The 24,005-nt window shown below is 40.9% G+C and overlaps 1 protein-coding gene across 2 annotated transcripts in view; it reads left to right on the forward strand.

The window, feature by feature from the left end:
- Positions 1-474: 474 nt before the first annotated feature.
- The window catches only part of RASA3 (RAS p21 protein activator 3), a 207,707-nt gene continuing 184,176 nt past the window's right edge, over positions 475-24,005 (forward strand). The window contains exon 1 of one of the 2 annotated variants that reach the window (XM_050921823.1): positions 475-653. In XM_050921823.1, coding sequence (XP_050777780.1) covers positions 599-653 — 55 coding nt within the window. In that variant the 5' untranslated portion in view covers positions 475-598. Of the gene's footprint in view, positions 654-1,371; positions 1,394-24,005 lie in introns of those variants that run through there. The other variant, XM_050921832.1, reaches the window with a different exon arrangement.

The raw sequence follows: 24,005 nt of genomic DNA on the forward strand, positions 1-24,005 counted from the left end.
TGAGAACAAGTGCTCTGGAGCATGTAGCGCTGCGCACCGTGGGAGGGGGATCCTGTAGATGGACCCCGGGTCAGACCCAGTGGGGAGATTCCTACCTGGTGTGCACTTGGGAAGAGAAACAAACTTTGGGTGCCCACCCGAGCTGTCCGGTCCCCCTCACAGCTGGGGTGCTACGATCACCTTGCTAAGGGCCGAGATCCTGGCGGTAGTGAACCGGGGGGTTGGGGCAGGTAGCGGGCCCCTTCTCCCGGCCCCGGCCCAGCTCGCCAGCTGTTCGGGGCTGTAACACTCTCGCTGTCTCTCGTTCTCTCCCAATAGGGAGCGGCCCGCTCGAGCGGCCCAATGAGCGGCGCGGCCGGGCGCTCCGCTAGCCAATGGGGCGGCGGCTGCGGGGGCGGCGCTGGTCTGCGCGAGCGGAGCCAGCGGCGGCAGCAGCAGCAGCGGGCGGGGGCTGCGCAGTGTGCTTGCTCGCCCGAGCCGCACAGCCAGCCAGCCTCCGACCCACCGCGGCAGGCGCTGCCCGCCTCCCTTCTCCCTGCCCGTGCGTCTCCGCGGTGGAGGAGCTTGAGCGCCGCTGGGAGCCAGGCTAGGCGGCACCATGGCGGTGGAGGAAGAGGGGCTCCGGGTTTTTCAGAGCGTCAGGATTAAAATAGGTAAGAGCAGGAGAAGGGAGCGTCCCCGGCCGCCAACAAAGGGCGCGAGGGGGGCTCTTTGCAGCCTTGGCGTGGGCTCTGGGGCCGCGGGGCTGCAGCCGAACTGCAGGTACCTTCTTGCACTGGGAGCTACAGTGCATCGAGGCTCCTCTGCCCCAGCCCGCCTGCCTGCCTGCCTCCCTCCCTCTAAAGCGAGTGCTGAGGAGGCAGCAGCCGCCTAGCTAGGCGCTGTGGGGTCCCGTTGCCTTTTACAGCAGCTGCCCTGCCTCATCCCTCCTAGCCGGGACGGCTCTGCGCGTAGAGGGCTCTTCAGTCTGCCCAGCAGCTACCCTGCCTGCTTCTTGTCCCTGCTGAAGTTTCTTCGCAAAGGCTCCGCCTCAGAGGGGCAGTGGATGCTGAGAAGAACACTATGGGTCTGTCCTGCCTGAAATGGATTGGGCTGTTCCTTAAAATCGTGCAACAACATCCCGACTAGAAACTGACCAGCTGCAGCAGCATCTTTGTCAGTTACAGTTAGAAACTAAACAAAACAGCCTATCCTTGGACTTGTCTTTCAAACGCGCTCTCCCCCACCCCTCGCGTGGAAGTGCATTGGACATGGAGAATGCAAATCTCTGTTTCTTTTAGATTCCTAGTCCCACTAGTATTGGTGACAGATTATATAATACGATGGATGAACAACCTGGGGCATTATCTGCGTGAGCCCCAGGACTTGATTTTTGCTAAATTACACTGAAAAGGTATGAAGAACGGTTTGAAGACTAACAAAGCCAGTCATCACTGGTCCTGCTTTGAGCGTGGGGTTGGACTGGATGACCTCCTGAGGTCCCTTCCAACCTTGATATTCTGTGATCAGTTTTGTGCATCATTTGCTAAAACTGATGTGGAGAAATAGAAGGGCATAAAATGACTAGCAGTAGGTTCAACCTTAATAAAATTTTAATGCATCTAATATTGCTACAGTCTCATGTATTGTGGAAACTAAGCTATTGCCATGTGGCTGTTGCAGAAGGTAGCTCACTTTGTTTTAGAGATGCATTGCTATTTTAGCTGCTGAGTGATTTCCAAACCACATTATTAGAAAGTAAGCGACAGATGTCACTGTGTTGTAGATTAAAACTCTCTCTGGTAGTGTTTTGAATGTGCAGGGCTGTTGGGAAATCCCTTGTTTCCTTAACAGAATAAACGCACTTCATTTTGAAGGGAACACTTTGTTTTGCTTTTTTTTCTCTGCTATTTGGGGCAGTTGGGAGTTTGAAAGGAAGCTAAGGTGCCTAACTCCCACTGAGGGCTAAGAGAGTTAGATGATTAGTTCCTTTTTGTGCTTTTGAAAATCACTGTTGACATGTTGATACTCCTAAAAGCAACTTCATTCCTACCAACTGTAATGCAAGATAAAGTAAAACAAGTTAGAGAGTAAATCTCATTACTCAAGTAACAAAATAGTATTTCAAGGAGATGGTAACATGTTACCTTGCTGTTAGGATCCTTCCCTCATTAATCCAGTTACACAGTAGCTTAAAATACAAAATCTGGCACCACAGAAATAAAATATTATAGTAGCATGAATGAGACTGGCTTTCAAGTTCCCTTGAAGGAGAAAAAAAATCACATGTTTAATGGCTTGTTGTGGTAGGTGTATTAAAAGAGAAATTCATGGAATAGCAGTATGTTATAACTAAAGAAGTAGTAGTAACAGAAGAATTTCTATCTACCATTTTGCATGTAAGAAAAACCACTGCAAGTAGTGTAGCATTGACTGGCATTCACTGAAGGGAGTAATGTGATGGTGTCATAACTAATTGACTGTCATAATTGAAATATGCCTGAGTGACAGAGAAGATATAATTTAGCAACAAATGCAAAAGGTTTGACATTAATCTGACCAAAGCATTTGCTAAAGTAAATCCCATTTCAGAATTTAATATCTGAACCCTTATTAGAATAATTTTTGATTTGATACTCAATACTAGAGTAGGTTTCAGAGTGGTAGCCATGTTAGTCTGTATCAGCAAAAACAAAGAGTCCTTGTCTCTAAGGTGCCACAAGGACTCCTCATTGTTAATACTAGAGTAGTGATTCATGGGCACTTATGCATAGTTAGATACAGTTTTCTCACTGTGTCATTGACACTAGAATGCCTAACCTTTTGTTCCTAAAATAAAGATCATCTATCTGATGTGGTAGGAGTAACTCCAATAGGTCAGGTAGCAGAGCGGATTGGTATGCACATGAAATTTGACTTTTTAATCCAGTAGAGGGCAATGGTAAATGTATACAGGAGCCAATTTGTTCCTTCTGTCATTTTATAGTAGTAATGTCTTTGAAATTATATTAATCCAACATTCATGGCAAGAGTTTCTGAAGAAATGCTTATATAACAAGTTCTGTTGAAATGTTAAACACTTCTGGGACTTGAGTATGTTCTCACAGAAGTGAAAGTCATGTCAGCAAAACAGAGGTGGCAGGATAGCTGCCATTTCTGAACTGACTGGGAAAAATTGGCATGTTGATGTTATCTCAGTTCTGTTTAGTAGGTCTTGTGAAGTGGTTGTAACCTGCATAATTTTGCCAAGATGCTCTAGAGTTCCGACTTTCCATCTCAAAGGTGGAACAAATGATCTTTATGTGCACTCAGAAGAAATAATATGTAGTATTTGTATTGCACTCAGTCTTCATGAGCGTTTGGAATTTTATTCAGATATCTACAAGCTAAAGGTAGACATGAAAGGGGAAATGAGAGGCAAGGAGCCACAATCCACTTCTATCAGCTTTTAGGAGTGGAAATCTCTCCATACCTGTCTATCTTGAGGTTTTTGTGTCCATCACTAGTATCCAAGTCGACTTCTGTTTGCCCTTCCCTGGTTGGATTTGTTTACTTTTTTTGGCTATATAAAATATAGTTCATGGTTGGAAAAGCTCTGTCGTAATGTTCTAAAAGTGATCAGAGTCTGGATCAGTTCTAATCTTCTTTGGAAATTCATTTCTAAGCCAAATTTCTTTGACCAAAATCACTTAGTGCTTGGTTTTGTGAGCTGTGTTATCCCAGAGGAGCACTTCTGTCATGTCATGGATGGAGAAATGGCCACATACAGCAGGATCCTGACCTGCTGAAGACACTGAATACCTTGAAATAGCAATGGCAGTGGATTGTGAGATGGACTCAAGGTCTTGTGCTTGTGAATCACCATGGGAAGATCTTGTCTGGCAGGAAGAAGTAGCATTCCCTAGGAAGCTGCAGATGGAAGAAAGTATTAGTGGCCCAAAAAAAGTCAACTGATTGTCCAGGATCAATGACTGAGTTTAATGAACAAAACCACTTCAAGCCAAGTGGGGTGTGATGTCTTAGTTCTTTACAATGTTTCCCTATTTTGAAGAAGATCATGCTAGTCTTGTCTTGATTCAGCTTGAGCCAGTTGCTCTCTCTTTAGGACTTAATCTTGTGTGGACTTTGTGACGTTCTTGTGATTGCATTGTTTGCATCTGTGGAGAATGGCTTTCTTCTGTTTCCATGGCTGGCATATCATGAGCAGTGAAGCTGATTCTACAGATGATCTCATGTAGATATTGAAGAGGAGATAAAATGAGGGGGATTCCTTTGAGACACTATGGGTGAGGGCTTTTGGGAAAGAGGAGCTGTCACTACACTAACTCTCCTTTTTGTGGTCCTCTCCATTGGAGGAACTCGGTGCCTGTCTGGTTTTGCTCATGGTTCCCCCCTGATTAGAATAAAATCATTATTACAGGAAAGCAGCATATGGACAGAAATAAAAGGACATTTATTGCCTTTGCTAAATATTTCCCCTCAAGGTCAGATTTTATTTGGCTACTTTTTACTGAAACTGTATTTTCACATTGTCCATCTTTCTTCATTGAAAATAATTTTTTTTACAGGAATCTCTCATACATAAACAAAACAATGTGTCTTGTAAGACTAAACAAATGCTTCCTATAAGATTGCTACTTTGAGGAAGTGTGCAGCTCTGATATTTCCATGAGTCAGGGTTTCAGAACCTGAAAGGAAACAACATAAGATTTGTGGCAGATGATTGGCTGGCAAAACTACAAAGAGTGCTTCTGCTTGGCAACATAGTTACTGTTAATAATACTTAATAAATATGCTTTACTTAATTGCTGCCCTTTTCTCTCCTTTGACTCGTGTCATTTTACTACTTAACTACAATTACAGAAATAAAAGCAAAGTACATATTTAGCACATTCAGCATTTCTGCAATGGAAAGCCATAACCTGGATAGTAGGAAAGAACAAATCCTGCACTGCAGGAATGACAAGCCTGTGTTACGATGGAAGTTAGATTACACAATCATAGTGGTCCATTTTGGCCTTAAAATATATGAACTTTGGTTTTAATAAAATACCTTAAATCTTGCAGTGTTGTATCCAGGAATGTTAAATTTATTCTATTCTCTTGATAGTATAACTTAGTGCTTTTGAGCGAATGTTCAAAAATCATATGTAATAAGAGTTCTCACAGTTGACTATCTTTTTATCTGTAGGTTTAGATGTTGAGATTAATCCTACAGTACTTCTAGAAACAGCCCAACAGATATCAATCTCTTGTGGGAGGGCTGATGGATTGAACCCTTCATTTGGAAGTCATGAGTGAAATAAGACTGGTTTCAGAACATAAATCACGTGGGTGATTTCATTGTGTAACTTTGGTATGGATGATATATCCAGCTCAGTAGCAAGTTAGAACTGAAACTCAAGAATGTGTTAGTGCTCATACCGTGCCTGACTTTGTTAGCAATTTTCTGGAATACTGTAATGCACTCATATGTAGAAATGGAGAAGGGAAGTAGCATTTTAGAAATGATGCATTATGTAGTACTTTGTGTATGAAATGGGTCATTGTGGAAATAGTAAAGTCAACTACATCTGTAAACAGAGCAGTGTTACAATGAGTGCACAAACATTGGATTAAACATTTTCTCAGCAAGTCACTTTTTTCCTTAATCTATGCTTTAAAAACGATTTATTGTGAGAAATACATACATATAAAATGTCATGGGGTAGGGGAGAAGAATGATTTATTGATCAGTTGTTTCAAAATCAGTAGAGCAGCAAATGATGGAAACTAGGCGAAGCTAATTGCCTGTCCCCAGATATATTTAAGAATTCACAAGATCAGAACCACACTAAAATGTTAACAAGTACTACTGATGGTGTGTCGGGGAGGGGGCGGAGTGGTAATTTAAATAAACAGCTAACATACCAAACAACAAGCAACGCTGTTTAAAGTGTGAGACTGGATGATTTAAGGGGATTCATAGTAGGTAGACTTTTTCATCTCTAGCTCACCGATTCAAACCTTGTTCAGCTTGGTAGCAACCACATTTGGTGGTGGTTCAGTGTGCTGTCTGAAAGGAATGGTGGTCAGCGCTCTTCCATGTGGAGAGAGCACTACATACAATAGGCTGTTCTGACAGATCCATAAGAGAGTACAAGGGTTGAATGGATATGGAGAACAAACTACCACCTGACCCTGAAGGATGGCCCCACCAGCTGAGGACAGAGGTAAATTATTAAGGCAGCATGGTAAAGACTTTACTCCTGTGGGTTTTTGTCCTTGCTATAAGAATAGCAGAGGATGCTAGTCTTCGGGGCTGTCAGTCTTGTACCTTTCATGATTTCTAAATTAACTTAATCACATTTTGTAAAATTATACAGATCCTGCACATGGGAACAAAACCAAACATGGTTCAGTTTCTGGAGGGTCTGGAGCCACGGTTACTAGGTCAAAAAAACAGATTAATTCAGGACAGTAGAGACTCTGAACATAACTTCCCAGTTTTTTTTGTTTCTGGAATTAGCAGCCATGCTATCCTTTTGATCCTGTGGTCATGGTTAACTAATAATGATTCTTCGAGTTTTCAGAAATATAGTTAGGTGACTTCATCTGGAGGTCAAAGCACCCAGTGTTCTCCGATGGCAAGAGCTCCATTATATGATACTTGATATCCTAATCTGTGATCGTTTTCCAGAAAATGCATTTGTCAATTTATCAATGTATCGAAATAACTTTTTAGGATAGCTTTTATTAGTGGGAAAACAAATACTCTGTTACTGGGATTATATTCAGTCACAATATTAGTGCTTGTTACTACTTACTGTGTGCCTACAATTGTCTGTTTTTGCATTACTCTGTGTGATACTAATCTCCCTCAAGTTTCATGTGTCAACATGGGGGCTTCTCTCCTAGCTGCTGCACCAAGATTAATAGACTATTCATCCTGGCCACGTTCCCTTGGAAGTTTACGTTTCCTGTGTGACAACTAAGAGTGAACAGATCAAGACTTGAAATCAGCTGCTGTGTAACATTGTTCTGAGGCTACACAAGAGGATTAAAAATCCTACAAACAGCGCAGGCAGGACATAGTCTCTCGGGCCATATTTGTATTAGATAATTGCTTATATATCATGCTGGGATATAGGACTTATGACAACTGTCTAATTACTGTTCCCATATGGTTGGTTGATTACTATTACCAAGTGCAAAAAACCCCAGAAGTAAATGGTGTAACCTTGGTTATAACTTTGTCATGCTAACAAAAGGATTTTTGCATTTTTGCACTTCACATGTTAAGTGATGTTTCTCATGTAAAAGCAACTTCATAGTTAAGGCTGCAACTATGCCACATTAGAAGAAAAATCCCTTTTGATATAAAGAAATCATTGGATGGGTGTGAGGTAGGTACTTTAACTTTTTCGATTTGATGGTGGGGTCATGGGGTTTTTTCTTCCTCACTCTGGCCCAGCATTGCCCACTAGACTATATAAAAGATGATTCTCTATTAACTGCCTTTTCCTAATTAGATATTTCATGATGATGATGATGATGATGGATACAGCAATTTGTTGTACATTCCTCCCCATCCCATTCAAATGCCTGAGTGAGAGAGATCGGTCCAGGAGTCTGAAACAGGGAAATACACATTTTTAGGGGTTTTCAAATATGGTTGGCATTTTACAAGTAGCAGCAAAGTACTTACCACAGTAACAAGGAATGGGGAGAGAGCCAAAACTTAGTTTTTAAAAGTATTTTTAAAAACTATCACCTTTTGACTTAGTTCTGACCCTAAAGCAAAAATAGAAAGATCTACAATTTAAAAAAAAAAACAACCCTAAACATACCTAATGAGTGCTATATTGCTAACTGCAGGATAAACAGGCAAATCTCCTAGATGTTACAAATGAAAACAAAATGGCATTATAGAATCCTGAAGGGACCTTAAGACTCTTCTTCTCCCTCCCCCCCCCCCGTGCCAATTCTCAGGCTAATGAAGGATTGGAGGTCTCACTCTGATCTCATTTACTATTGTAAGTTGGGGATAAACCAGTAGAAGCCAATAGCTAACACTGGTGTGAGATCTGAATGGTCTCTGGTGAATTGATGATTACAGCATTTGATCTCTTAAACCAGTGATATTCAGACTGAGGCTCTTGAGCTGCAAGTAGCTCTGTAATGCGTGTCTTTGGAGCACATGATGATAAACACGGTGTGATTTAATTATTAACCAATCAGGACCTTTTACTATGTTGTTAACTGATCGCAGTTCATATAATAATACTTGGTCAGTTATTTTGCTGTGAGAATGTATGTATATGTGACTAAATATTTCCCTTTCATATTGTTGAAATATGAAAATATAGTATTACGGTAAATAAAACAATGAATTCATGCTATTGTGGCTCTCTTGGGTAATGTTGATCGCTAATTTGGCTCCTGAACCCCTGAGGTCTGAGTATCACTGTCTTAAAGAGAAGGAAGATGATGGGTGCTTAATACAGACCCCCTTCCTCTATCTTCTGTTCCATTTCCTCATGGAAAGCTCCTCATGTGCTGTATGACACTCTAGCTGCAACACCGTGATATTTACCAACATGAGAGAAAGTAGCAGAGGTAGTGGAAGTAGAAATCCTGGAATGAAGAGAGAGGCATGTCACCCATGTTCAAATTCGAGGAGAGCTCTCTGGAGGGAAGGGGAAAACCAGGATATCAAACGCATTGTTTAAAAGGGGTCTGTGGGTCATAATAGATCACAAGCTAAATATGAGTGAACAGTGTTAAACTGTTGCAAAAAAAGCAAACATCATTCTGGGATGTATTACTAGGAGTGTTGTAAGCAAGATACAAGAAGTAATTCTTCCGCTCCACTCCATGCTGATTAGGCTTCAACTGGAGTATTGTATCCAGTTTTGGGCACCACGTTTCAGGAGCGATGTGGACAAATTGGAGAAAGTCCAGAGGAGAACAACAAAAATGATTAAAGGTCTACAAAACATGACTTATGAGGGAAGATTAAATAAACCCCATTTTTTCAGTCTGGAGAAGAGAAGACGAAGGGGGGCGGCGTAACAGTTTTCAAGTACATAAAAGGTTGTTACAAGAAGGAAGGAGAAATATTGTTCTTCTTAACCTCTGAGGATAGGATAAGAAGCAATTGGTTTAAATTGCAGCAAGGGTGGTTTAGGTTGAACATGAGGAAAAATTTCCTAACTGTCAGGGTGGTTAAGCACTGGAATAAATTGCCTAGGGGAGGTTGTGGAATTTCCATCATTGGAGATTTTTAGGAGCAGGTTGGACAAACACCTGTCAGGGATGCTCTAGATCAGAGGTTCTCAGACTGTGGTCCGCGAGCTCCATTCAGGTAGTCTGCAGATAGTTCCCTCTAAGGCGCACACCTAGGTGGCCACACATGAGAGAATGAAGGGCCACCCACCTAATTAGTGGAGCCACACCTGCATGGCTCCACTAATTAGGTGCCTGGACCCTGGAGAAGACACACATATGGTGAGGTGGTGGCCTTTTTTTTCCAGCCCCAGCTCGGGGGCTGCTGATGGGATGGGAGGGCACATCCATGGTTTTAAAAAAGGTAAGACAGTTGATAATACAAATAAAAGCACAACTCATATTTTAATAAGATTTTTTTTATATAGTGCTTTTATCCAAAGCACTTTACAATAGTTAGCTAATGGTACAAACAACATTTGGAAAGATCATTAAGTGGTTCCCCCAAGATCCTCAGCAATTTTCAAGTGGTCTGGGGGGTGGGGGAGAAGGTTTGAGAACCACTGACCTAGATAATATTTAATCCGGCCATAAGTGCAGGGGACTGGACTAGATGACCTCTCAAGGTCCCTTCCAGTCCTATGTTTCTATGATAATGACTTCAGACTCCTAAAACTCAAATAGCAATACTACAGCATTAAGACATGATAGGGTATGTGTTAGTGGTCTGTTTTAATGTCTCAGGGAATTAAGACATTTCAGACATATGTTAATGAATCACTATACCAGATGGTATTATGTCTTAATGCTATATTTTAAATCTACTTTCATCCATTTTCTGCTGGTAATTGAGAAACTTACAGCTGTTTTCAAACTTCATTGCACTGCAGTCCCCTTCTGATAACAAAAATTACTTCATGATCCGAGGGCGAGACTAAATCTTGGGCCTGCCTAAGTCCCACCCCACTCCCCCAGGGCAGGAGGGGTGGGACACAAAGCCCAAGTCCCCTCACCCTGTGCAGGTGGGCAAAAGCCAAAGCCCTTGGGCTTCAGCCCTGGGTGGCAGGGCTCAGGTTGCAGGCCCCCATGTCCGAGGCTGAAGCTTGAGGGCTTGGGCTTGAGCTTCGGCCTGGGCTGTGGGGCTTGGGCCGCAGGCCCCAGCAAGTCTAACACCAGCCCTGGTGATCCTATTAAAACAAAGTTGCAACCCACTTTGGGCTCCTGACCCTCAGTTTGAGAACTGCTGGCTTAGTATGTGCTTTAGTGATGACAATAGGCTGTATTTTGTGAGACTGAAGTTGATGAGAAACTTGTACATTCTGAATAGTTTTCTTAACTTTTTCTGCTTTGTACTAGCAATTTATGTGATCATAGTGCATTTTAAAAACAACAACTCTATCATCAGTTCTTTAACAATGTCTTTGATTTTAGGCTCCAGTTATAAGCTTGATTTATTTTCAGCCCATGCCTAATCTTCCTCCTCCTCCTCACCCCAAAATAATTTCCCTGAAATTTCATATGCCACATCTTCCAATGGCAGAAGTTGCCCACATGCTCTGGGTTTAGCTGATTGCCATATTTGGGGTCGGGAAGGAATTTTCCTCCAGGGCAGATTGGCAGAGGCCCTGGAGGTTTTTTGCCTTCCTCGGCAGCATGGGGCATAGGTCACTTGCTGGTGGATTCTCTGCAGCTTGAGGTCTTCAAACCACAATTTGAAGACTTCGGTAACTCAGACATAGGTTAGGGGTTTGTTATAGAAGTGGATGGGTAGGGTTCTGTGGCCTGCTTTGTGCAGGGGGTCGGATTAGATGATCACATTGGTCCCTTCTGACCCTAGAATTTGAGTCTATAAGTTTTTGGAGGAATTTTGGAAAAGCCTAAGACTTCTAAAGTTATGGTGTTCTGCTATTTCCTGAATTTCCCTGTTGGAAATTTCTGTTTGTGGTTCATCTGATCTTCAAAATGGCTTAGCCTAGGAACTTGAAGTCCTTTAGTGTTTTTTCCTCAAAGAAAAATGTTGTTTAGTGTTTATGCAGTTTTTGGAAGATGATGATGGGGTGGTTAGAGCGGATGTTAAAAAGATACTCTACACTAGACTTATCTAACCTCCAGCTGTTGGGTGGAGGTTCCAGTTTTCAAACCTTAAGTGTCTCTTGTTTTCATATCCGGCTAATTAGGCTGAATTTGAGACCCCGTCTGCCAGCTTTCTCCCTTTTCCCACCTTTCCCTCCTCTTCCCTCTGCCCACATCAGATTTGGGAAGGTCTCTGCATAGGCCCAGAAGCAGCAGTTCCTTGAAACCCATTTGCTGAAAGGAGGAGAGCTGAGCAGCAGGAGAGGAGGAGAAGGATTGTAGCAAGAAGGAGGAGTCTTTTGGAGGACAGAGGTGAATGAGTAGACTGGGAGGAAGCTACTGTTAAGAATGTTTTCCTGGGCCGGGCGAGGTGTTACTGATGGATTTAGGCAGTCACTGTGTAGTGAAATACCTACTTTGCATCAGATATGTAGAGTTTATATATGTCTTCTTTCATACATACTGGAAAGTTAATTGTGGCATTTTCTTAAATATCTGAAGTTTGGCAAAAGTTTAGATATTTTTTTTCAACTTTTGATATTCACTTGAGCTAAACAACTGAGAGGAGAGGGGAATAACTTTGTATTCCAAAAATATCCTATTTATTCCTGGAATAGTCAGAAGTTTTTTTTGTTTTTCATTAAAGGCAGAACAGACAACAACTTCTAAATCTTCTTGCACCAACATTACCTCTTATGAAATATAAGCTGCTTCTGTCATGTTTTAGCATGGATTCATTTCCTCTTGAAGTCAAGGCTATACTTGGGCTTCTGTCACTGTACTGCTACTCAGGAAGATTTCAAAATTGGTCTGGAAGGACAATTTGCCTTAGAAGACCGGATAGCATATTTGTGTGTTCCTGTTTCAAAAAGCGAACTTGCAAAATTCAAGGCATTAGGCTATATAAATAGCAGGCAGAGCTTCAGGAACTCATGAAAGAGTACTTTTCTTAACCTCCTTATGAATACTACTCTCAAGTGGGTTATTCTGTGAGTGACAGTTCGTGAGTGACTGGTTTTGTGTATATTAGCCAGTTGTTACTTCTCAAGCTCTCATTAAATTCAATTTTTCTTCATTAGTCTTTAAAGAAAATAATGGTAACCATCATCTTCAGTATATTTTTGTACTCATGTTTGTAATTTGCATTTGTAGGAAGTAATTTCGGTTTTCATTTTCCAAATGTAGAAATCTTGGCAATTTGCAATACTATGTTCTCAAATGTGCTGCTTGCTATGACAATTTATATAACATTTACATACAAAAAAATTATTAAAAATGCTGCTTAGATTGCAGTGTCAAACAGTAGAAAATTAGGAAATGCCAAATTCATGATTTCTTTTGCAACCTTAATTCTGCCCCTTGTGCAATGACTCTGACTTATGGGTGTTAAAGTAACTCTTTGGCATAGGATGGGAAAGACTGATGTACTACTACATCAGAGTATTTCTGAAAACATTAACATTTACAAGCTACTTATAGCTTACTTTACTTTTAATCAAAAACTCCCAGAAGAAAACCGAGTGGTGGCCTTCACAAGGCTTTAGTTTGATTTCTTGCTTGTATTTCCCAGCTGGTGTTGGAGTACATCTGGAATCTATGAAATTCCTTTCTTTGTTCATCATTTCCTGCTTCATTCAGTGCTGCTGTGTGGGGTTCTGAAAGCCTATTTCTCTAGGCTTTAAAGGTTATTCTTCTAGCAATTACTGACTTTTTAGTGATGGTCAAGTTTTTTGTGTATTTTACGGTATAGTTTGACTGTACTGCTAAACTTCTAAAATGTGCTCTTTGAGTATTCCAGTCAAAGTTGGCCTCCCTGAGTCTCTGGCACTAGTTCAGCCTACTACAGAGTGTTGAGGAGGAGGGAGGCAGAAAAGGGAAAGAACAAAATCTGCTACACGGCATGGAAGCTGCCTTTCTGAATGTCTCTTGAACCATAGAACAATCACCTGTGTGTGTGTGAGACAAAATTCAACCTATTTTGTAGGGAGTATCGAGTGTTACTTACTACTGTTGCTTTTTTGGGTTCTAATTTGGAAAGATTGTAACTGCCATAGAATAACATGAGTACAGCCTTGAACAGTTAATTTTTAAACACTCTTTTTTGAGAGCATGACTGAATGCATAAGTTGTGTGAGTCTGAGAAATCCAGAAACAATGTTCAGCTGAGAAAAGTGGATGCAAAGGTGTAAATTATATTGTTACAGAACTAACATCCACAACAGAACCTTGGGACTGCAATTGTTTTGACTGACAGAATGCAGTCTTTATTTTTAGTAATACTTTTAGTTTTTGCTGGCAAAATATCTAATAAAGAACAATATGCCTCTATTATGAATGCTTACATTCTCAACTTCTGACTCTGAATATCGGTGGGTAACAGGATCACGCACTGTTTCATAGTGTGGACTATATTTTAATAACAGGTACCTTGTGAACAGTTCCCTGCCTATTCATTATTGCACAGAGTAGCGCCCCTCCTCTTCCATTTCAAATTGTGTAATATCTCTGTGAGAACTACATCCACTGCTTGCATGGAGAACTCAATATTAGGGAAGTATTTATTTTATTTTTAGCAGTCCGTTTTAATGCAATTTAGCAGATAGAAATGAGGATGGGAGCCAGTACTGCCAGCTCTCCACAGACCACATTTGGAGAACTGCTGTCTCCAGCTGTCTTTAACTTTATATCTCTATGAATTTTAATGTATTTTAACAGCAATCATATATCACTGGTTACATTAAAAGACAAATACAGCAGTCACATTATACTTAGTGATAATGTATGCAGTCCTTTGAGGTATAGAAAGTATTTTCTCTTGCAACATATGTAAAAGTTCTTTAGCTATGCAATATCAGAATCTTAAAAGTAGGTAAGGGACATCCTTCAGTTATTGGATGGTGGTGGGGGAGCACGGGTAAAGGTTACTATGGGTACACTATCTTTCACTTAAACAACAATAAAAGCCCTGATCAAAATGACATAGGGACGATGATCATGCAAACTGGGTATGGTGTGGAGATGGCACTGGCTTTAGTGATTGCCTATAATCACAAACAGCTCAAAGGTGAAAATATGTTAATGCTGCTTGACCATCAGTTGATGTGACACAGCTGATCCTATGGGGAGATTGTGAGAAGAAGCTGACTGACATGCCAATATGATGAGGATGGATATATGGCTTTACCATATATGTATACGTGCACTGCTTTCTAGTGGAAGATATTGTCTGTCAACTGTCCAGTGTCTGAGTGGAACATTGCATAAAAATATTGCAAAAGATTTTGATGTTTCAGACCAAGGGGGAGAAGAAGCTGCAGCCCTTCACCTCAAAATAAATAAATAGTCCGGAGCACTCACCTTGGATATTGGAGACCCAGGTTCAAGTCCCTGTGGTGAGCTCTGTGCTGTATTTCTTTTTTGGGGGGAAGAGGGTATTTTGCTGGAGGTGTAACCTACTTTCTGGAAAGGAAGATGCTGATACTTTGGGGGCTACTCTAGGTCTTCCACATTGATTTAACTTCTAAACCAGCCTTCTATTCAGCTTTACTGTGGGCTCCAGAAACTGATCAGGGGTTTATGGACTTAGCCATAGAGAGTTTAATCTTATTGCTCTCAGTCTGTACTCTTCAAATAATCCAGATGGGATGGTACAGTCTTATACCATTGCAAGGTATTTAATAATAGTTTGTAAAATGAACTAAGTGGGCCAAGTCATACTTTTCAGGTGTCACTTTTTTTGAATCATTAATTTGTCTAATTTCAGTGTTAAGTGAGTTTTTCCAGATTGAGAAATATGACTGGACATATGGCATTAGTCTGCCTAATGACCCTTTGAATATTTATATTAAATCTTTCCTCTAATGCTATGTTTATATTCATGATCATTTTCAGCCTATGTTCTACGTTTACTGGTAAACCTAGAACTGATATTTAAAAATTATAAATGTGTGTATACACACCCTCTTAATCCCCCCCCCAAAAAAAAACTGTTAAAAGAGCATCATTAAAATTGCAAAGTCAAGCACTCAAAAGCCAGGATGCATTATGATAGTATGGTATTGTGTAATTAAAGACTATATATTTTTTTCCAACAGGACCTCTACCTCAATCAGTGCACAGCATGGCAGTGCTCATTTAATTAGCACCTATTCAGTACCATATTTTTTCTCCTCAGTGTTCAATGTGTAACCCCCAGGCCTTATGTACTGCACACTGTTCAAACCCTGCTCTGAGCACAGAATTATAAGTTTTTTCTGGGGCTTTTCCATAGTGCATATCTCTATGCTATCGAAGTGTTCATAAACATTACTTTATTTTCAGAACATCCCTGTGAGATGAGGGGGTATTAGTTCCCCATTGTAAAGTGGAGATGAGGCACAGAGATTGATTTTTTTTTTTAATCCACTAATTTTGTGCCCTTAACTTGATGTATGTAGGACCTGATTTATCAGAGTACATAGTACTATATAGCACTTCATATGTTCAAAGCACAGCTCTCATTGACTTCAGCTGTACCTGGGATTGCTTAGCTCTTCTGCAAATCAGATCCCAGGGTCTCAAGTCAGGAATTCAGAAAATGAGAAACACATCATTAGTGACTACCTGTGAAAAATAAAGTGATTTGCCCAGTATCAGACAGAACTCTGTACCAGAGGCAGGGATAAAATCCAGTTCTCCAGGACAGCATTCAGCTGCTTTAACCAAGAGACAGTTCTCTTCCTACCGTGCCCTCTGCCTCATTCGCTACACACCTTCTCACCTTCACAAAAAATAAGACAGAGGTCCTCCAGACAAGTCTCCTGTAGTATACAACCCTGATTAATCCCCAAAGCAGGTCCATTCAGTACCCTAAGTGATGAAGAGAATAAAATAGCATTTGATAATGTCTCCTGGCCCAGTCTCTCTCTCTCTCCTCTCCCCGACTTTCCTGGCTTCTTGTCCTCTATTTGGTTCAGGCAGCTTCTTCATCCAACACTCCTGACCCAGAGCAACCAGGAACTTCAATTGCAAGGAAAGTCCTGTTTACTCCCAGGCTGGGGCAGTGTGGACAAGATCTTTGGGAAAAGCTCTAACAAGTGTCTGCTGAGTATGTAGAAACTATATTTTATTCCCCAAAGGCTTATAACTTGACCAGATTTGGGCATATTTTCATGAGGATGCTGAAAGACCGATCTTTAACAAAAAGACCACTCTACCAAATTTCAATTCTCAGCTCTGACTTACCTTTCTATGGAGTGTTCTTGCATCACTATATGTTGCAACATCCATTCCCTCACTTCTGCAAACTGACAGTATTTGGTACTTTTAGTATTGCAGTAACACCTACGGACCCCAATCAGAGATCGGGTTTATTGTGTTTGGTGCAGTATGTGCACATAATAGACAGTCCTGTCTCGCTTTCCAACCTAACAAGGTAGTGAAGCAGCATTCTAGGTTTCATAAATGTAATAACAGTACAGGCTCAGCCAGTCACCTTACCAAAGAGCTCTGGGTCATTTATATTTGAAATGTAACCTCTTGTTTAGCCTTGGTATGTGCAACTCTTTTGAAATATTTTCTCCGTGTCTGTCTACATAAGAACAGCCATACTGGGTCAGACCAAAAGTCCATCTAGTCCAGTATCCTGTCTTCTGACAGTGGCCAATGCCAGGTGCCCTAGAGGGAATGAATAGAACAGGTAATCAAGTGATCCATTCCCAGCTTCTGGCAAACAGAGGCTAGGGACACCATCCCTGCCCATCCTGGCTAATAGCCACTGATGGACCTATCCTCCATTAATTTATCTAGTTCTTTTTTGAACCCTGTTATAGTCTTGGCCTTCACAACATCCTCTGGCAAGGAGTTCCACAAGTTGACTGTGCCTTGTGTGAAAAAATACTTCCTTTTGTTCATTTTAAATCTGCTGCCTATTAATTTCATTTGGTGGCCCTAGTTCTTGTGTTAGGAGGAGGAGTAAATAACACTTCCTTATTTATTTTCTCCACACCAGTCATAATTTTATAGACCTCTATCATATCCCCCCCCCTTAGTCATCTCTTTTCCAAGCTGAAAACTCCCAGTCTTTTTAATCTCTCCTTATACGGCAGCCATTCCATACCCCTAATCATTTTTGTTGCCCTTTTCTGAACCTTTTCCAAGTCCAATATATGTTTTTTGAGATGAGGCAACCACATCCGCATGGATTTATATAGAGGCAATATGATATGTTCTGTCTTATTATCTATTCCTTTCTTAATGATACCCAACATTCTATTTGCTTTTTTGACTGCCACTGCACATTGAGTGTATGTTTTCAGCAAACTATCCACAATGACTCCAAGATCTTTCTTGAGTAGTAACAGCTAATTTAGACCCCTTAATTTTATGTGTATAGTTGGGGTTATATTTTCCAATGTGCATTACTTCTTGTGGTTCTTCACAGTCTGCTTAGGACTTAACTATCTTGAGTAGTTTTGTATCATCTGCAAATTTTGCCGCCTCACTATTTACCCCTTTTTCCAGATCATTTATGAATATGTTAAATAGGAGCGGGCCCAGTACAGACTGCTGGGGACACCCCTGTTTACCTCTTACCATTCTGAAAACTGGCCATTTATTCCTACCGTTTGTTTCCTATCTTTTAACCAATTACTGACCCATGAGAGGACCTTCCCTCTTATCCCATGACAGCTTACTTTGCTTAAGAGCCTTTGGTGAGGGACCTTGTCAAAGGCTTTCTGAACATCTAAATACACTGTATCCACTGGATCCCTCTTGTCCACATGCTTTTTGACTCCCTCAAAGAATTCTAGTAAATTGATGAGGCATGATTTCCCTTTACAAAAAACATGAGGACTATTCCTCAACAAATTATGTTCATCTATGTGTCTAACAATTTTGTTCTTTGCTATAGTTTCAACCAGTTTACCCAGTACCAAAGACAGGTTTATCAGTCTGTAATTGCCAGGGTCTCCTCTGGAGCTCTTTGTAAAAATTGGCATCACATTAGCTCAGTGTTTCTCAAACTGGGATCACTGCTTGTGTAAGGAAGCCCCTGGCGGGCCAGGCCAGTTTACCTACCTCGTCCACAGGTCCATCCGATCACAGTTCCCACTGGCCGCGGTTCGCTGCTCCAGGCCAATGGGAGCCTCTGGAAGCGGCGCTGGCCGAGGGACTTGCTGGCTGCCGCTTCCAGCAGCCCCCATTGCCCTGCCAGTGGGAGTCGCGATTGGGTGGACCTGTGGACGGGGCAGGTAAACAAACCGGCCTGGCCCGCCAGAGGCTTTCTCTACACAAGGGGCGACCCCAGTTTGAGAAACACTGCATTAGCTATTCTCCAGTCATTTTGGTACAGAAACTGATTTAAGTGATAGATTACAGACAACAGTTAGTAGTCCTGAAATTTCACATTTGAGTTCCTTCAGAAATCTTGAATGCCACATGGTCCTGGTGACTTACTACTGTTTAGTTTATCAATTTGTTCCAAAACCACCTCTAATAACACCTCAATCTGGAATAGTTCCTCAGATTTGTCACCTAAAAAGAATGGCTCAGGTTTCTTCCTCACATACTCAACTGTGAAGACCAATGCAAAGAATTCATTTAGTTTCTCCGCAATGGCCTTATTGTCCTTAAGTGCTCCTTTATCATCTCAATCATCCAGTGGCCTCCTGGTTGTTTAGCAGGCTTTCTGTTTGTGATGTACTTAAAACTTTTTTTGATATTACTTTTTGAGTCTTTGGCTAGCTGTTCTTCAAATTCTTTTTTGGCCTTCCTAATTATATTTTTATACTTCCTTTGCTAGAGTTTATGCTTCTTTCTATTTTTCTCATTAGGATTTAACTTCTACTTTTAAAAGGATGCCTTTTTACCTCTCACTGCTTCTTTTACTTTGTCGATTAGCCACTGTCAAGGCTGATTCCCTACTTAGCACTTTGAGTGCAGAAGGTGGGGGCCTGCAAGGATTCTAAAATTTAATACTGGCCACTCCAGGCTTGTATTAAACTTCCAAGGTTACAGCTTTTCTCTGACCTTGGATGGGTAGATGCTGCCACCACCCAAGTGCAAAAACCCTTTGAGAACCCAGGAAGGGACACTTGGGAATTTCTTCCTCTGGGGTATCGTCAGGCCCTTTCAACACCCTTCCCCTCCCCGGGAAGAGCTGAGGAAAAAAAAAACAAAATAAATCAGCTGTTGCCACCAAAGGTAAACTTTTTTATTTAAAGAAAAAAGAAAAAAATACATCTAAACTTAGGTTATTGCTAGATCTAAAAAGAGCAAATGCAAAAATTAAGCAAGAATAATTTCCTTGAGGTCTAGCTTAAAGGTTACAAGCAAAATGAAAGCACCTGGAGTTAGCACAGAAGAGTCCACAAGCCATAAAGAAATGAGAGAAACCTAATCGTGTCTTCCTAGACATTTCCTGATCTACTTGCATATCTGGGGTTCCAAATGAATAGTTTCTAGGTATGATTTGATGATTTTTCATCCCTGGCCCAAGCTCTTACAGCATAGCTCCAGCCCTGTCTCTGCCCTCCGGGAGAACAACACAAGCAGACAAAGGGGAAGTTTTCCCCCAATTTTTAAAAGTTCGAGCCTTCCCATTGGCTCTTTTGATCAGGTGCCCACACCCTTCCTTTTATCTATGCAGGGACATTTTTTAGCTCTTTACAGGTGAAGCAAGTAGAGAACTACTACTAAGAGGAATTTTATAGTTAACTGGCTGGTTGGGTGTCCATAAAGGGAGCTACCATTTTTGGTTCTTTTACTATGTTTTTTAATTTGGGGTATACATTTAGGTTGAGCCTCTTTTGTGTCTTTAAAAAGTTTCCATGCGGCTTGCAGGAATTTTACTTTTGGTGCTGAACCTTTCAATTTCTGTTTAACTAATCTCTTCATTTTTGTGCAGTTCCCCTTTCTGAAATTAAATGCTACAGTGTTGGGCTGCTGTGGTGTTTTCCTTGCCACAGGGATGTTAAATTTATTTACATTACGGTCACTATTACCAAGCGGTCCAGCTATATTCACCTCTTGGCCCTGATCCTGTGCTCACCTAGATCTAGATCCTTAGGATCATAAGGACCAAGTAGTATCTGAGCACCTCCCCACAGTAATGTAGTTTAAGGAGATATTATCCTAGTTTTATAGTGGAACTAAGGCACATAGATTAAATGTCTTCTCCAGATCTTGTGAGAAGCCTATGGTGGGGCTGGGAATTGAATCGAATATAGCTGGAGCCTCAACAGCATGCCTCTCACTGTCTCTTCATTAACCTCTTGTTCACCGTAGCTTTTCTCTCCTAAAACTTCCTGTTAATGCAATCCCACTTCTGGCAGCAATTTTGGAAATCTTTCAGAAGGTTGAGGAAGTAACCAGGGGGTGGCCATTTTACACTTGATTCTGACTAAGAGGGAGGAATTAATAGCAAATCCAAAGGTAGGAGGCAATTTGGATGAATGTGATCATGAATGATAGAATTTATGATTTTAAGGAAAGGAAGGAGTGAGAAGCAGAATCAGGAGAATGGACTTAAAAAAAGCAGACTATAAAAACTCAGAGAACTGATAGTAAGGTCCTATGGGAAGAAAATCTAAGGGAAAAAAGGAGTACAAGAAAGCTGGCAGTTTCTCAAGGAGACAGTCTAAAGGCACAGCTGCAAATTATCCTTCTGTGAAGGAGAGCACACACAATATGGGCCTCTTCCTATACTTTCTATCCAGGAGCTCTTTACGGAACTGAAAATGTAAAAAGAATCCTACAAAAACTGCACATGTGGATGAATCACTAAGGAGTTGTACAAAAGAACAGCACAAGAGTGTAGGGACAGAGTCAGGCTACGGTACAAAATGAGTTATGTTTAGCAAGGGATATGAAAGGCAATAAGAAGAGGTTCTTTAAATACATTAGGAGCAAGGGAAAGATGCAGGAGAGTGTAGTGTAGGTTCTCTACTTAGTGGAGAAGTAGAAATAACTGATAACATCAATAAGGCGGTGGGGTTTAATGCCTATTTTGCTTCAGTCTTAACTAAAAAAGTTAGTGGATACTCAATACAATTAATATTCATAAGAAGGCGGGAGGAATACAAGCCAAAATAGGGAAAGAATGAGTTAAAGAATATTTCAATAAGTTATTTATATTCAAATCTTCAGGGCCTGATGAAATTCATCCTAGAGTACTTGCTTCAGGTAGTTCCTCAATCTCAGAACTGTTAGCAATTATCTTCAAGACTTCAAGGAGTATGGTTGGTTGAGGTCCATGAGAACTGGAGAAGGGCAAACGTAGTATCGATCTTTAAAAAGGGGACCCTGGGGATTTTTGACCAAAAATAGCTCTGAGCACCCCCACTATAAAAATTGTTCCTGAATCCCTGTCAGGATGGTCTAAGTTTACTTGGTCCTTCCTCAGTGTAGGGGGCTGTACTTGATGGCTTCCCTAGGTCCCTCCCAGCTCTACATTTCTATGATTCTATGAAAAAGGGAAGTGTAGTTACAGTCATGGGGAATATTGCTACAGTGTTGTGTAACACAGTAACTGTGGCAATAAAACACATCCTGCTGTATGTTACAGCAGCTAAATTTCACTTTTTTGCAGGGAGTGATTTATTTCACCTTCTATACTTACTCTTAGTTGAGAGGATCTGCAATTTCAGAAGTTTTTTTGGGGCGGTGGTGGAGGAATGGGGCCAGAGGTGTATGTGGGGCACTAGAAGCACTTGTGGTTTGGTTTTGGTTATCTGAGTTAATGGTGATGGTTAACTGGGCTGTTGAGAGAGTTAAAAGAAAACTCTCCCTTAAATATAAACATTTAACCCTTTCTACTGTTTTGTCTTGCGTTGTGTGGTTTTCTTTCACCCTCTCCACTTAGTTCTTCTAGTGTCTAGTTTTCATGCAGCAACATATTTTAATTATTTTTTTGCCTCCTTTTTGTGATTTACAAGTCTTCATTTTTTGGTGTATCTGATGCCCGTATTCTTATTCCCCTCTCAGCTGTCCTCTCTCCCCAGCATGCCAGTACTGCTCCCCTGGCCAGCAAGAGGAAGTTGTTAGGGTAATGCAAGGTCTAGGGCTCTCTTTCTCAGCAGAGTGAAACTGGTAAGATTGCACAAGTTGCTCTCCATTCCCCTCTTGTGATGCTCCCACAGAGGCAATTTTACACGTGTATGGAGAGGGGGATGCATAGAAGGTCCATGATCTTAGGCTAGAGATTAACCCCTGTGTGCAACCAGTGGATCTCATTAAGACCCAGAAGAGGGGTGAGAGAAACCTGATCATTTTGGAGTTTCTTGCCTCTTTGAAAAGCAAGGACATGCCCACATAATAGTTCTTAGCACCATTATTTCTTCCCCAAAGGAAGGTAAGTATAATGGTCTTTGTTTAGATGGGAAAGTGGAGGCATGGAGAAGTAATCTGCAGCAGGTACACTATCTTTGACAGAGCTGGAAATCCAGAGCTCCTGACTTGTATCCTTTTCCATGAACCATACTGCCTCCAAGCTATTTATTTAATTAATGGTCGTTCAGAATTTGAAGAAGAAAATGCTCCAAAATAATCTACCACTCCCAAATTTGAAGGCACTCCCTCTCCGTCTCTCCATATGCACAATAGTGCATGCATGTAATTTATACAATGACTGTGGTAATGTCATTTTAAAATGAAAGAGTAGTAGAGAGATCTGAATAGACAAAACAGATGTTTAAGCCTAAAAAGTTGGTGAAGCATGGCAAATGGGATTTAATTTGAGGGAACACAGCTAGAATTTACTCATCATAATGTTATATCTTAAATCCTCATTAGGGAAAAAGCTACAGGAAGCAGTTGTTAACAATATAATATTTGTGGTTCGGGTAGGGTGAAATGTAACTTAATAGTACAAACTGATTTAAAGAATTCTGACCTGAATTGAATAAGTTGGAAGATCCAGCCCCAGAAAAATGGGAAATACTGAAGGATTTGTAGTTCATTCTGAATAACGTCCACATTCTGATGAGAGAGTCTACCACAAACGATTATGTGCATTTAAAAAAAAATCTATGGCATGTGTGCTGTAGATCCCTATTGCATAGCAGCAAGTGCTGCAGGATATTGGTGATGTGAATGTGCTTGCTTGTCTGAGATCACAGACTAATAAGCAGTGAGATTAAGTAGGGACATAAGGAATAAAAGCAATTACCCTAAAACACTTAAAAATTATGTTGTAAAGAAGGTAGTCGAGAACCTGACATGAAACTGGGCTACTTAGAGTTGCAAAATAAGATTCTGAACATCAATTCCAGAACATACTTCTGTTGTTAGGGAAGGTTTCTTCTACTAACCCCTTCAGATACTGCTAGAGCCATAGCACTGCATCATAAATGAATTAGATGAGAAACCTTTGTTTGGAATGAAAGATACAGCAACAAGGAGGAAGTGAGAGAAGCTTAAAGGACACGTTTATCTGGCGAAGTGGCTCTTTCCTTCCCAATATCTTCTAGTTTTGTTAAGTTGTAATATTTATCCAATATAAATCTTTTCTATGTGCTGCTTATAGTTTACACCTTCTGGTGGTAACAAATAAACAGCTCGACTTTAGATACATTAGATATCACTGTGCTTAAGAAAAAGGCTTTACAAAAGAATGGAATTATTTGACAAGAGGTGTATTGGAGATGGGGAAGAGGAGACTTTTGCATTCTACAACTTCCTGCCCATCCTTATCCTTTTTGAAACATCTGTTTATGTAAAAATAAAACACACAGATCTGTCAATGAATACAAGAATCAGATTATTTT

Source organism: Gopherus flavomarginatus, chromosome 1 (assembly GCF_025201925.1).
Source record: "Gopherus flavomarginatus isolate rGopFla2 chromosome 1, rGopFla2.mat.asm, whole genome shotgun sequence".
NCBI classification, from domain to species: domain Eukaryota; kingdom Metazoa; phylum Chordata; order Testudines; family Testudinidae; genus Gopherus; species Gopherus flavomarginatus.